The sequence below is a fragment of the Onychomys torridus genome, chromosome 3 (genome assembly GCF_903995425.1).
Source record: "Onychomys torridus chromosome 3, mOncTor1.1, whole genome shotgun sequence".
NCBI lineage: Eukaryota > Metazoa > Chordata > Mammalia > Rodentia > Cricetidae > Onychomys > Onychomys torridus.
The window spans coordinates 155,065,493-155,078,403 of record NC_050445.1 but is presented as its reverse complement, the minus strand read 5'-3'; the positions used below and the strand labels follow the sequence as shown (position 1 = coordinate 155,078,403).

Genomic DNA, 12,911 nt, shown 5'->3' with positions numbered 1-12,911 from the left:
TTTTATAGTTACTTCTAATTTCATCTTCACTGGGGCGGTGTACTAGAAACTTCTCTGAGCAGCCTGGGCAGCCTGAGCCCTCACAAGCCCTGTGCCTGCAGTTCAGGGCTCCTCCAGCTCTCCGTTCCTGCATCTGTTCCATGTGCCTAAGGCTGTTTGCCCCTCTTTTCTTTGTTGTTGTTCTAAATCCAAACCCTATTCTGACTTCCTTATGATGATCCCTTGCTGAATTCTCTCCACTCTCTCCTCTCCAGCCTTATGAACTTCAATTCCGTTTTCTAGGCCCCAGCCTTGGTGTCCAGGTGTTTTCTAAGGAAAACTACAGAAACCTGAACTCTGAAGGCATTAGGGTTCCTGTGACCTCAGCTAGGACCTTAGCTTTTTTGCTGTTTTTTCTTACTATTATCTTTGGCTTATCTTCTCTTTTGCTTCTCACAGTGGCCCCCCAAAAACTGCCTTCCCTCTGCTGCCTCACTGGGTCGACCTTTCTCAGTTTCCTTATCTGGCTTTGCCATCACCACTGAGGGAGTGGTTTTGATCAGGCCTGATTATGCTCACCTCTCTGTTTACTCACCTACAACACAGGCGCATCTTACTCATTTTCACATCTGGGTACACAGCTCTTGCTCAATGTAGAATCTTTTCCCTTTGCCTTATCTTCTGTCCCCCCCCAGATTTCAGCCCAGCAAAATCTCTTGCCCATGTGTGTGCAACTCTTCACTGCATTTTTTATATTACCTTTTGGAAAGGCAATATTCTCCGAAGTCTGCAGGTAGCTGCTGTCCTTACCTCAGCCAACAGCACTTGGCCTATTTCTGTGGAACATCTCACCCTCTTCACCTCCTTTCTCCTACCTGTCTCTCAGTGTTCAATCTTCTGAGAATGCTCCATCCTTTTCTACTGAACTGACACCATTAATGTGTCTCTCAGAGAACAATCCCAAGACTTATGTTTCTCCTCTTCCATAATACTCTTTCTGCTGCATTTTTCTCCTGCCTTTGACTCCCTCTGTTTTAGAGTTGCCTTGGGTCCCCCATGTTTACCATTGTCTTCACCCTGGCTCTGAGCTGGCCTCCCTGCTCAAACCAGAACCTCTGTGATCTCCTCACTCAGCCCGTGGCTCCTGTTTCCACCCACTGGAAAGGCTTCTCAAATGGAACAGCATGGAGACAGCTCAAGCCATCAATGCCTGCCGAAACCTTCCCTTGAACACTTTCACCTCTCTCTTATCCTAGTTCTGTGCTGTCACCTTAACCAGAGTGAGGTGCTCCTGATGTCATCTCTGGTTCTGTTGTTCAACAGGCTGCCTTGATGTGTTGTCCTAAATATTTCTTGACATTTTCTCCTGGAGCACACCGATTAGGGATTAACCCTTCCTTGTCTGTTGCCCTGTCATTGTATCAGCTATGTATGGGCTCTCTCAGATTTTATTCACAGCAGGGTGTTATGTCTATCCTGCTGAGTCAATCTTCCATGATTCTCCAGGGCCTGCTGGGGAAAGAGTGAGTACTGTACCCAGATGTGCCTTTGACTCCTCTAAGAGCAGATTCCTCACCTCTAGCCTCTTCTCCCAGGCTTCTGATGCTGCCCCCCTCATGTAGAGGTTCCCACATCCCTGTTTCTCTGCTCATGTCCCTCCTTCCACTTAGACTGGTCTTCCCACAAACTTATCCACATGCTGGGCTTACAGTGTTTATCTAGCCAGCACCTTCTCTTCTGCAGCTACCTCCAGAGGGTCTCATGGACTTCTAGCAGGGTCCCACTCTCCCCTCTGCTTCAGGGTCCAGCATCCCTCCTCTATGCCCCCATGGTGCTCTTCACAGGTTTCTGTCACTGACTTAATGGCTCTGAGTTGTCATTGGCTCTTTGTCCTACCCAATTCAAAGCAGACATGAGTATGAGTTTATCTCCTAATCCTTAGGAGTGAATATTGTGCCTAGCAGATGTTAATTGATAAAAAAAAAAACAAAAAAAAACATAACGAAACCAATCTGTAGAACAAATGGGAAGCAGATTAATAATCATAAGCATCTACTTAAGATGGAACCAAAAAGTTATGCAATAAGATATATTAAATACAAAATACTAAAGTGAATAATTGACATTTACTTTTTCTTTATAAACTTGTCAGCATAGTTAATTGGTGGGTCATAAGTTTTTAGAGGGCAAGAATATATACAACATCTTTTGGTAGAAGGGTATAAGGTATTAAGACATGAAATACATTTTGAAGTTTTAAAATCAGGATGTAGCTCTGTAAATTTGATGTGACATATACTAACTTGTGAATAACATGCCCCCTATTTAAAATAAGACTAAAATTTTGACAAAATTAATTTATTGAAACTTAATTAAAAATGTCACACATTTTAAAACTTAATTAAGAGTTTAGAAGGAATTTCATGCATTAAGTAAAAAACTGTATTTAGTAGAGATTAAAATATTCAAAAGTAGCAAATAAAGAGGCTAGATTTCCAACAGTATAACTAGTTTGTTTTAGAATGGGTCCAGAAAGTCTGGAATCCCTTAACTTACGGTGCTCCTCTCTCCAGAGTGGAAGCTACATTTTAGCAAAGGTGAACTGAGTGGCAGCTGACCCACAGAACGAGGGCCACACCTTCCTCTATAAGAATCATCTGCACAGAACTGTTCAAATGTCAAATTAGTGAACACTGAACCATTCCATCAAGGTGGATGGAGGCCCCCTCCAGGCCAGTCCCTCCAGCCCACCAAGCACAGGTCTCCCATTCTCAAGGACACCGTTGTATGGCTTTACCTAGTGTGCTTCTCCTTTAGAGTTCACTGCTGCTGCCAGCTGAGCTCTGTGTCTCAGGTCTACCAGAAGCTTGTCTAACACACCCACCTTTCCCACAATGCATGCTGTGAGCTTCTTGCATGTGGGAGCAAAATTCAACAACTTAGACTAGACTTGGAAATGCTTCAAACAGCTAAATTACCAGCAAAACTGTTTCCTGCTTCCCACACTTTGTGAATGACCACTGCTGTTGACTCCAGTATATGAGTGATTTTCATCTGATAGGCAGATTTTCGAGTTGTGAAGATAATGTGTATTTGAAAATGTACTTTAGTTTCATGGATGCATTCACCACACCCTTGGATCACACATATTTTACTCAAGCATTGTTGGGAATTTAAACATGTCATTGTCTCCAGTCTGTTCTATGATGTTCTAAAGAAAATGCACTGTTGAAACCATGAAATTGGGTTGATATTTTTAGTTTAGTCCCTCCTTTTTGTTCTGTTGGCCTCTACTTCCCCTTAATCCACATTTCTTCCTATGTACCAGACACAGTAATGGATGAAGGTTTTTAGTTAGCATAGCCTTTTTAACAAATACAGTACTGTGAACAACTTATTTGGCCAAAATTGTTCTTATTTGCTTGTCAGCAGGATGACTGTTTCTCAGCTCACCCCTAGATTCCTTCTCTCTTTAAACTATGCCATTTCTCCTTTGTCATTATTTAAAAATTTAGACACTAATCATTTAAAGTTATGATAAAGAGTACTCAATAGTTACCCATAATAAAGTAAAAATTTAAAATACAAAGATTTAATAAAAAGCCCTAGGAATTTTACTTTATTCCTTATAATGTTACAACTTTTACTAAATAAATTAGACTACATTACTGAACGAAATTCTCATTCACAGTTATCTCACAGTAAAAACAACTGATTAAGTAATGTTATTAAGAAAAAACATCCTTATATAAAGGCAATGTATTTTTAGGTTTTTTTGTTTGTTGGTTTGTTTTTGTGTTTTGTTTTAATTTAAGAAAATGCATACCAAGCTTTGTGATACACACCTGTAAGCCAAGCACTCAGGGAGAAGAGGGACGATTGACCTGTGTTTGGGACCAACCTGAGACATAAAAAAGCCCTATTTCCAAACACATAAAGAGAAATGATCTTTGAAACCCACTGGGAAACCACTAGAGGCAGTACAAAGCTAAGAGAACAGTGAAAAGCCTAATTGCCCATCAAGATATCAAGGCAGTTCCCATATTCATTCCACATTCTAAAACCTAATGCAAAGACATGAAAACTCTTGATAATGCTTGCAGAAGAAAATAGTAATACTAGAAAAAACAGCTCTTACTCATTAACAGAACATTACCCAAAGATAAAGTCATTCGGAGAGCATGATAGAGCATGATAGATTGCTTGCAGTGTGAGTGCTGAATGGATTCCTGACATTTCTATATTACTTTCCTCCTCCTTCAAAGATGTAACATATGAAACTAGATAGCCATAGTCTCTGAGTAAGAACACAAAGCCACTGGAACTTTCTCTTCTTGGATAAATTGGAGTCCTCTCTGGTCAATAGATAATCTGGGTCTCCACAGTACTTTTGTGGACTTGTGTAATTGGTACATTGCAAGTACTTCAGTGAGGGACCACCACTCTATCCAGCCTGTTGATGTACAAGTTAGTTCTCCATAGAAAAGCTTTACCTGTTGGGTCCAAACAGTACAATGAGAAAGAAGCTGAGATCTTTTTTTCTAAATAAACTCATATTTCACAGGGGAAACTCAATGCTATTAAAAATCATTCAAGCCAGGCAGTGGTGGTACCCGCCTTTAATCCCAGCACTCGGGAAGGGAGGCAGAGGCAGGTGGATCTTTGTGAGTTCGAGGCCAGCCTGGTCTACCAAGTGAGTTCCAGGAAAGGCACAAAGCTACATAGAGAAACCCTGTCTCGAAAAACAAACAAACAAACAAACAAAAAAATCATTCAATACAGGAAGTTTTCTGTTAGCTTTTCAGGCATTAGCTTATTAAATTATAAGAGGTAATAGTTCTTTCTGCTCTATAGAATGGATGCATTAAGAAGTACCTGATAACCAAAAACATTATGTGAGTCTCAAAATCATTTGAAGAATGAGTATAACCTTGTTATAAAGAGAGAATGGAAAGGATTGGTTAGTAGAAACAGGAGAGAATGCTACTGAATGCACTCTGGTAAGGACAAACAGAAAGGAAGCCTGCAAACATGTCCTCAAGATCTGTTAGGGCAGGGACAAAGGGTGTGACGGAGGGTGGCAGAAACATCTGGAAAAAGAACTGGAGAAAGGAAAATCTATACTGAGAGCCTTGGCCATTTGTCACCAGATGAAAGCAAGCCATCCAAAGTTTGTAAGCAAGAGAGGGACAAATGCAATGCAGATTTGAGCCTCAGGAGGATAAACATGGCAAGCAAATGGTGTTATATATCCGAGAATCACTTAGAAGGCATTTTATGAGGGGCACAACTTAGTGTCTGTTATTGCCTTGGTGCTGGGACCTGTAATAGTCTCCCTTCCCACTGCTGACATGCCTAAAGGTGCTTTGGACAAGCCCCGAAAGAGTTACTGATGGTGACAAAGCCTTCTGAGAACAGCTCGTGCTGGCGGTTGATGAGCATCTGAAATCCTAGCATCTAAGGTACCCGAGCGGGAGTTTCCTCAGAAGTTTGAATCTCTCTAGGACTGTGTGGTGAGATTTTATCTCAAAATAGTTTTCTTAAGCCTAGGTACAGGCTGTGACCATCAGGGTGCTTTGAGGAAGGCTGTGGGCTGATCTTCAGCCCTTAAGACTGGCCAGGATTCCCACGTTAGGCTTTCTGGAAGCTTGTTCAGGACTCTAGGACTGAGACGTTTGATGATTGCTGCATTGAGACAAGACCTGTGGTCACTGCCAGTCTGGGCATCATTTTGCCTGTGTCATAACAATCTGAAATGTGGCTGTTCATCATAACCTTGATATATGTTTAATAAAAGGATTTTTTCCTTCATTTCAAATGTTCTTATTGAGTTTATGTTACATGTGATAACCTATGTTGTCTTAGAAATGAGATGTGTTATGTAAAATGAATGATAAAATGTTTTCTGTGAAGTGGAAAAACTGTCGAGTAGCTGGCCATAGCCCATAGCCAGTGTGGCTGGTCAGTTGTCTTCTCCGCTTCCTTGTATCATCCTGAACTAACTCATGCTGTTTGCCTTGAATGTCTGTCTGCTCCAGGATTTAGTCTACACATCCCTATGTTTGTGCAGTTGGCATCTCTAACCTTTGAGTCTTCATTCAGTGCTATCTCCAAAGTATTTCCCTCCTTCCATTGTGTCCTAGAAATAGTGACCATGATCATCCACATCTTCAGCTTTTGTCCTGGCATAGTAGTTTTCCTCATTTCAGTCCCTCTGGTTCGAGTGCTGTGCGTGGCAAGAGGTTTATAACGATTCAGCAAAAGGTATAGTTTGCCACTAACAGCCATTGCTGAAACAGGACCCCTGTTCACATTCTCATATCTTCTCCTCTCCCCCTCTCCCCTTCTTCCTCTCTCCCTCTCTCTCTCCCCCCTTCTCTTTGTTTTCTTCTCTCTCAGTCCTTCCTCATCCCCTGAACCCTCATATGAACCAAACAAAGTCTTGTATGTAGCCCAAGGTTTGTTGTGGCAGATGAAATGAAGGCGAAACCAAAGAACTTTATTTTATGATTATTTCTTTTATTCTTGGGACTATAATTATAACAATTACCTGTTTGCCTCCCTAACCCCTGCCAAACCCTCCCATGTACTCCCCCTTTCCTTCTTTCAAAGCCTTGCCTTCTTTTTTTCACTAATTGTTACATACATATTTGTGCATGTACATACACATATATACCTGAACTCAGCCTACTCAGTCTGTGGACTGCTTCTTGTATGTATGTTTTCAGGGCTGACAGTGTGGTGCTGGACAGCAGCTGCCGTGCTCTTCCTTGGGGAAGACTTTCCCTCACTTTTCAACATCACTTTATTGCCTTTACTGTTCTAATGAATTCCTTGTGAATTTCATACCATTTATTTTCACTATATTCACCCCTCCTAACTCTTCTGAAATCCACTCTCCATCTCTAAACACACCCTAACTTTTTGTCTTCTTTTATTTTTTTTTCAAATTGCCCATTAAGTCCAATGTGTACTGCCATATGTCGCATGAGTATGGGGTCATGCCCAGCCTTAATACGTGGGCGGGCGAGGGGGTGCTTAGTCTTACTGTAACTTGATATGCCATGTTTTGTCGAAATCCATGAGAGGTCTGCCCTTTCCTGAACAGAAATGGGAGGAGGAGTGAATTAGGGGTCAGGACAGAGGAGTGTAGGGTGGGAGGGACTGGGAGGAGAGAAGGGCGGGGAAACTGTGGCCTGGATCAAAACAAATACGTAAATTTTGATAAATTTTGAAAGACAGAGAGAGGAGAGAAAGAGAGATTGTAAGCTGCAGGAATTGGAGAGGAACATGGTCTCATAGACACTTTTGGACTCACAGTGGCAAGTTTCTGTGTAGAAGACCCATACAAGATGACGCCAGCTGACATTAGAGCGTGGATGGTCAGATGACTCAAAGGCCCACAGCTTACTTAGGAACTTCCAGTAGTTTATAGCTTCAGGGGTAGGAAGAGTTGGTTTCCTTCAAGAGTGGCCCAAGGTAAACTTTTAAAGTGAGAAATGATGAGAAGCAGAAGAAACTTAAGATTCAGAGGGATGGGGAACAGCAGTGAGAAACAGCCGAGACACAAGATCCTGAGACCTTGGTTTTCTTGATGATGGCATGCCAACTGCCAAGCCCAATTTCATGGTCATTATTAAATATTTTCTAAGAAGCTGAATTAGTTAGTGTGCAGAAGAATTGTGAAGAGCAATGTCAGCTACATGACTTTTAATATGATCCTGAATCAGTAACCAAATGCCCAGGACCAGAGACTGACCAACAGTTCCATTCACCTGGGAGACCTTGCTTAAATATTTATTTGAAAACAAAACAAAACAAAACACTACATGTTTTAGTTAATAACTTTGCATTAGATAATAACATGCCATAGTTGTAGAGATGGTTACACTAGACTGTAATTTTTCAAATCATCTTAATTTAGTAGTTGGGTGTGCCTGCCTGCCTGCTTACCTGCTTCTGCCTCTCAGTGTATGCTACCACACGAGCCTGCTGTCTATTTTTATATGAGTGCTAGGATCAGACTCAGGTCCTCTTTCTAGTGAGCAGAGCACTTCACCAATGAGCCACCACCTCCACCGGTGATTCTGCTTTGAGAATTTATTACCTGGTGTGAATTTCAAACAATGAGAGGGGTGCCAGCAACCTAGAGTCCATTTCAGGGGTGACACTGAAGGACAATACTGAAACAAAGACCTCCTAGTTCAAGGAGGGGTGTGATGGTGGCAACAAAAAGATCAGATTGTTGGGGGAGGCAGGGGCCTGGATTCTAGCCCTGGTTCTGACAAGTTCTGTAGCCACATGAAGCTCACTGTCTTTTGGTGGTAGTTGTATCTCCTCTAAGGAAAAGGCAAATGAGCAGGGGTTTTTTTTCCTATGTTTTTTTTCCCAAGGTTATTCATAAAATTGTGAAATTTCAGTATCGTTTGTGAACATGAGAAATTATCTGCAGGTAATAGTAATCCATAGCTAAGATGTGGACTTGGCTTTGGTTTCATAAGATAGAATTAGGGGCTGAGGAGGCGGCTCGGTTGATAACAGTGTTAGAGAAGCATGCATGAGGACCAGTGTTCAGATCCCCAGGCCAGTGGTTGTCTGAACTCCCAGCACCATGGCAGCTGAAATAGGATCCCTGGAGCTCACTGGCCAAATTGGTGAGCTCCAGGGTCAGTGAAAGAGGCTGCCTCAGAGCATGAGGTGGACAGGAACTGAGGAAGATATCTGACAGTGGCCTCCATGTGTATTTACCCTTATGTGTACATACGTGAGTGGATACACACACATGCATTACACACACAGAATTACCATGCACAGGTGTGATTTATAAAGGGAGGTTTCCAGCCATTCTGTGAGGGGATGATTCTTTAACTGTGATGTCATTGTTGTGTGGTGTTTTCATTGAGGGACTTTGTGGCAAATTTGCTCACTAACAAATGTATGTGTCAGTGATTGATCTTTTACCTTCACTTTGAGCATGTATTCATTGCACATGGTGATGGTTTCATCAAGATACTTTCTTTCAAGTGGATTATATATGTTGATCATAGTCATCCCCATGCCCTCCCTTTTCTCACTCACTACTCCATTAACATCCTTCTTTACCCAAGATATTTTACCTCTGATTTTATGTCAATATAGACACATATATACATACGTGCACACATATATGTGTGTATATATATATATATATATATATATATATATATATATATATGTATGTAGATAGATAGATACATAGATACATAGAGAGAGGGAGAATGATTTTATATATCTATATAAAATCTAGAATCCACAAATGAAATAAAACATGCAATGTTTGTCTTTCTGAGTACAACTTTTTTCACTTAACATTATGCTCTCTAGTTTGTGGGGTTCCCCCCAAAGGGTGTAATTATCAACTTTCTGGTGAATAAGACTACACTGTGTCTTTTTGATTTATTCACCTGTGGGCAGATGTCTAGGGTGATCTCAGGCCTTGGCTACAATAAGCATGGGTGCCATGCATCCAGGTGGCAGATTGCCTGGACTTTTTCCAGGTGCATGTGCAGGAGAAGGATACCTGAGTCACATGGAGTTTCTGTTTTTAGCGTTTTGAGAAACCCCCATACCGACTGCATGGACCAAATTTCCCTTCAAACTCACCAACATTTGTTGTTCATTTCCTTAATGTGGCTTTCTTTCTCAGTGATAGCCATTCTTACAAGAGTGAGGGGCAGTCTATATGTATAGTTTTCTTTTCTCATAAAATAAGGGGTGAGGCACGAGGCACCATGGCTGCTTTTCTTTGATTCACTCTCTCACGTTCAGCAGGTTCAAGGTCAGCTGCCGCCACTGATGATCCCCGTGTTCCCTCCTGACCAGCGGACCCTTGCTGCAGCTGCGCAACAAGGATTCCTCCTTCCTCCTGGCTTCAGCTACAAGGCTGGGTGTAGTAAGTACTGCCGAGCTTTTAATTTCAGAGTGGGTGGAGGATGAGGCTTTCAGTGGGGCCATTCAATGTCATTGCCACTGATGTGGCAGTACAATAGCAAGAAGTATTTATTTTAGAGATAAAACACAATGGAGGAGGGGGGCGGCTTTCCCTGGTATCTGTGAGTGCATAGCTCACTCCTGTGCTCCAGAGCCAGCATTGGTCCTTTCCACCTCACTGTTATGCCTTCTATTTCCGGTGTATTGCTAAAATATGAATATCATTTGGAAGTTCAGCTTTTCAGAAATACTTTCCTATAGTGTTTCTTTGTATAGTAAGTTAACACTGAATCCTGTAGAGAGAATGGGACCTTTGTGTCCTCCATATAGTAACAGCCTGTTGTAGATGGGATATGAAATGATCCTCATAGATGTATGTGTGTGTTTGTACAGTGTATCCCCCTGTAATGGGGTGGTGTTTGAGAAAGTTGTGAAATCTTTAAGATGTGGAGACCTCTGAACAATGTGAGCCACTGGGTGTGGGCCTTGAGGGCCTATAGCCCCACCTCAATTCCCATTTTCTCATTGACTACTGACTGTGGACTTCTGACAAGCCAGCCTCACACTCCTGCCTCCATGGAAGATGGTCTATCAGAAATTTAGCAGGGACCCACCCTTCCTCACTTACGTTGCCTCTTGTGTATTTCCTGCATCAGGGACATAACTAACACTCACAAATCCCTCGGAGTCCGAGTCACTTTTAGTTCTTAGACTAGTCCATACTCTCTCTGGATGTTGGTTTCTTGCCAGAATGGGCCACTCTCCCTGGTGTTTGGAACCTGCTCTGGCCCATGACAGGAGTGATTTCCCAGACCTATGCTTGGACCCCTTTTCCCTGATCCCTCTGTGATTGTTCAATATAATATAAAGATTTAAAGACTAGAAATAAGTGTTAAAATTGCGGGTGTAAAAATGCAAACCATCACCTAACAGGAAAATTAGAATTAATTTCTAGTCAAGTTGTGCAGAGATTCTTAAACTGAATATCACAGCTCAAGTCTAGACTGTAAAAACCCATACTCCAGGTACCCTCTGTGTGGCTGTCCATGCCTTTGGCCACTGTTCCTCTTGACCTTTTTTCCCAATGAGTCAATATATTTTATCTATTGCATAATAGAAACACAGTTATAATTTTATAGATTATCATTTAGTCCAGAACCATAGAATTCTTTAAAAAGAAAAAAAAAAAAAAAAAAAGGAACAATTAAGGGCTATATTCTAAGGTTTAAAATTCTCAAAATAATTTTCTTTCTCAGGATGGAGTTTTATATTCTGTAGTTGCTCTAAGATCTGCATTATTAAGCATAAGGGGTCTTTGGTTTTATTTCTGTTTGTCTAAAGAATTGCTCCCCACTTAGAGCATATGTAGTAAATGTGGCTTCTTTTTTTTGTTTGTTTGTTTTTCTTTCTGTAATCTAGCTTACTAAAACAACAAAAGTCACTTTTAAAAACTATCCATTGCCTCAGACTGCATTGCAAAATAAGCACATTGCATCATTTTCTTTTCCAAAAGGAAAGTAGTGTATTTTTTAATCAAATATAGAAGCAAATGCATTAACAAGTATTGTGCAGAAGAGAAAAATAGCAATACAACTACAGACCCAGACAGGGTCAGGAGCACACAACTCCCCGCTCCCCTTAACAGCTGGCACGTTGAATTTGTCCAGCCGCAATGTGTCCTGGATTAAACCAAGTTTTCCCTTCGTGAACACGGTTGGCATTTTAGCTGTTCGCTCTTCATGCCTTCAGTGCTTAAGTTATAAGCGATTCGACTTCTTGAGTTTCCTTGGAAATAAAATAGAACAAAGCTTTTACTGCTGCCAGGTCAGCTCCAGCCTGGCATCTTGCCAGACTCTAGAACTTAGCAGAAGTGGGTTGTGAAAGAAAGTGGCCCACCCTTGTTGACACCCGGGTTCTTGGGGGCAAGCCTCAAGGAGGAGCTCAGCGGATGTGACAGTCTACACGGTCTCTCCACCTCTCCACTGATCACATTGCAAGAAAGGAGATGGGGAGCAAAATAAAGCCTGCCACCCCATCTTCAGCGTGACCCCGGGCCTGTTTCCCTGTGGTTGTCGACCTGATTTCTGTGTATGGCAGTCGCTTTGAGTGGTATGAGAAAGTTCTTGCTGATACACACTGGCCAACCACATACCATGTGGGTCCCAAATGAGAGGCTTTTCGTCCACATGAAACCTGGGGCTGAGATTTGTTCTGGAGCTGAAATGTGGAGCTTGACATGTTTCCGGTAAGCACAGGCTGAGGAACCTGGCCACTGCAGCCTGAGTCAGCAAGTTTTATTTGTAGAAAAAGAGGCTCCTAGTTTGGAGCATAGAGGTATTGTTCCTGTTTTGAAAATAATGATAAAAATGTGCCCTACCATGGAGTAGGCAAACACGATTATCAACATGATTGTCACACGGCTCTCATTGTAGGAACCACAGAGCAGACTGATAGCAGCCAGCTAAGTGGCCAGAAACATCAAAACAAACTGACCAGCTGCATGGAGAGGAAGCATTAAGGGGTATTCTCCTCCATGCTTACCTGTGTGTCTTTGTGTGAGTTCACAACCACAGAGTATCCACAACAATCTTGAGCATTCCAACTGGGCACTTAATAAAGCCAAGCACAAAAATGCACATAGTCATGAATCCATTTCCAGATTTTTTTTTTTATTATAAACTTCTGTGGAGGTGAAGATAATGGCATTTTGTTTATTAGTGTTGTTCTTGATTATAGACAGAGCCTTATGCTGTAGCCCATTCCTCTGGCCTCAGCCTATGACATCTTGGGATCAGAGGTGTGAATCTCCATATTCAGCTACTATTAATGATGAATCAGTAAATTAAATGCTGTCTCATGAGGTGATATTGTGTTCCCCAAAATATTGTTCACCCTAATAAACAGCCACTAGATATAGAAGCCAGAAAATGGTGGCATATACGCCTTTAATCCTAACATTAAGA

The 12,911-nt window shown here is 41.7% G+C and overlaps 1 protein-coding gene across 6 annotated transcripts in view; it reads left to right on the top strand.

The window, feature by feature from the left end:
- The window catches only part of Sox5 (SRY-box transcription factor 5), a 627,114-nt gene that overhangs the window by 487,566 nt on the left and 126,637 nt on the right, over positions 1-12,911 (top strand). For 4 of the 6 annotated variants that reach the window (XM_036181267.1, XM_036181269.1, XM_036181265.1 and 1 more), the window contains exon 7: positions 9,787-9,910. In XM_036181267.1, coding sequence (XP_036037160.1) covers positions 9,787-9,910 — 124 coding nt within the window. The remainder of the gene's footprint in view (positions 1-9,786; positions 9,911-12,911) is intronic. The other 2 variants (XM_036181271.1, XM_036181266.1) reach the window with 1 other exon arrangement.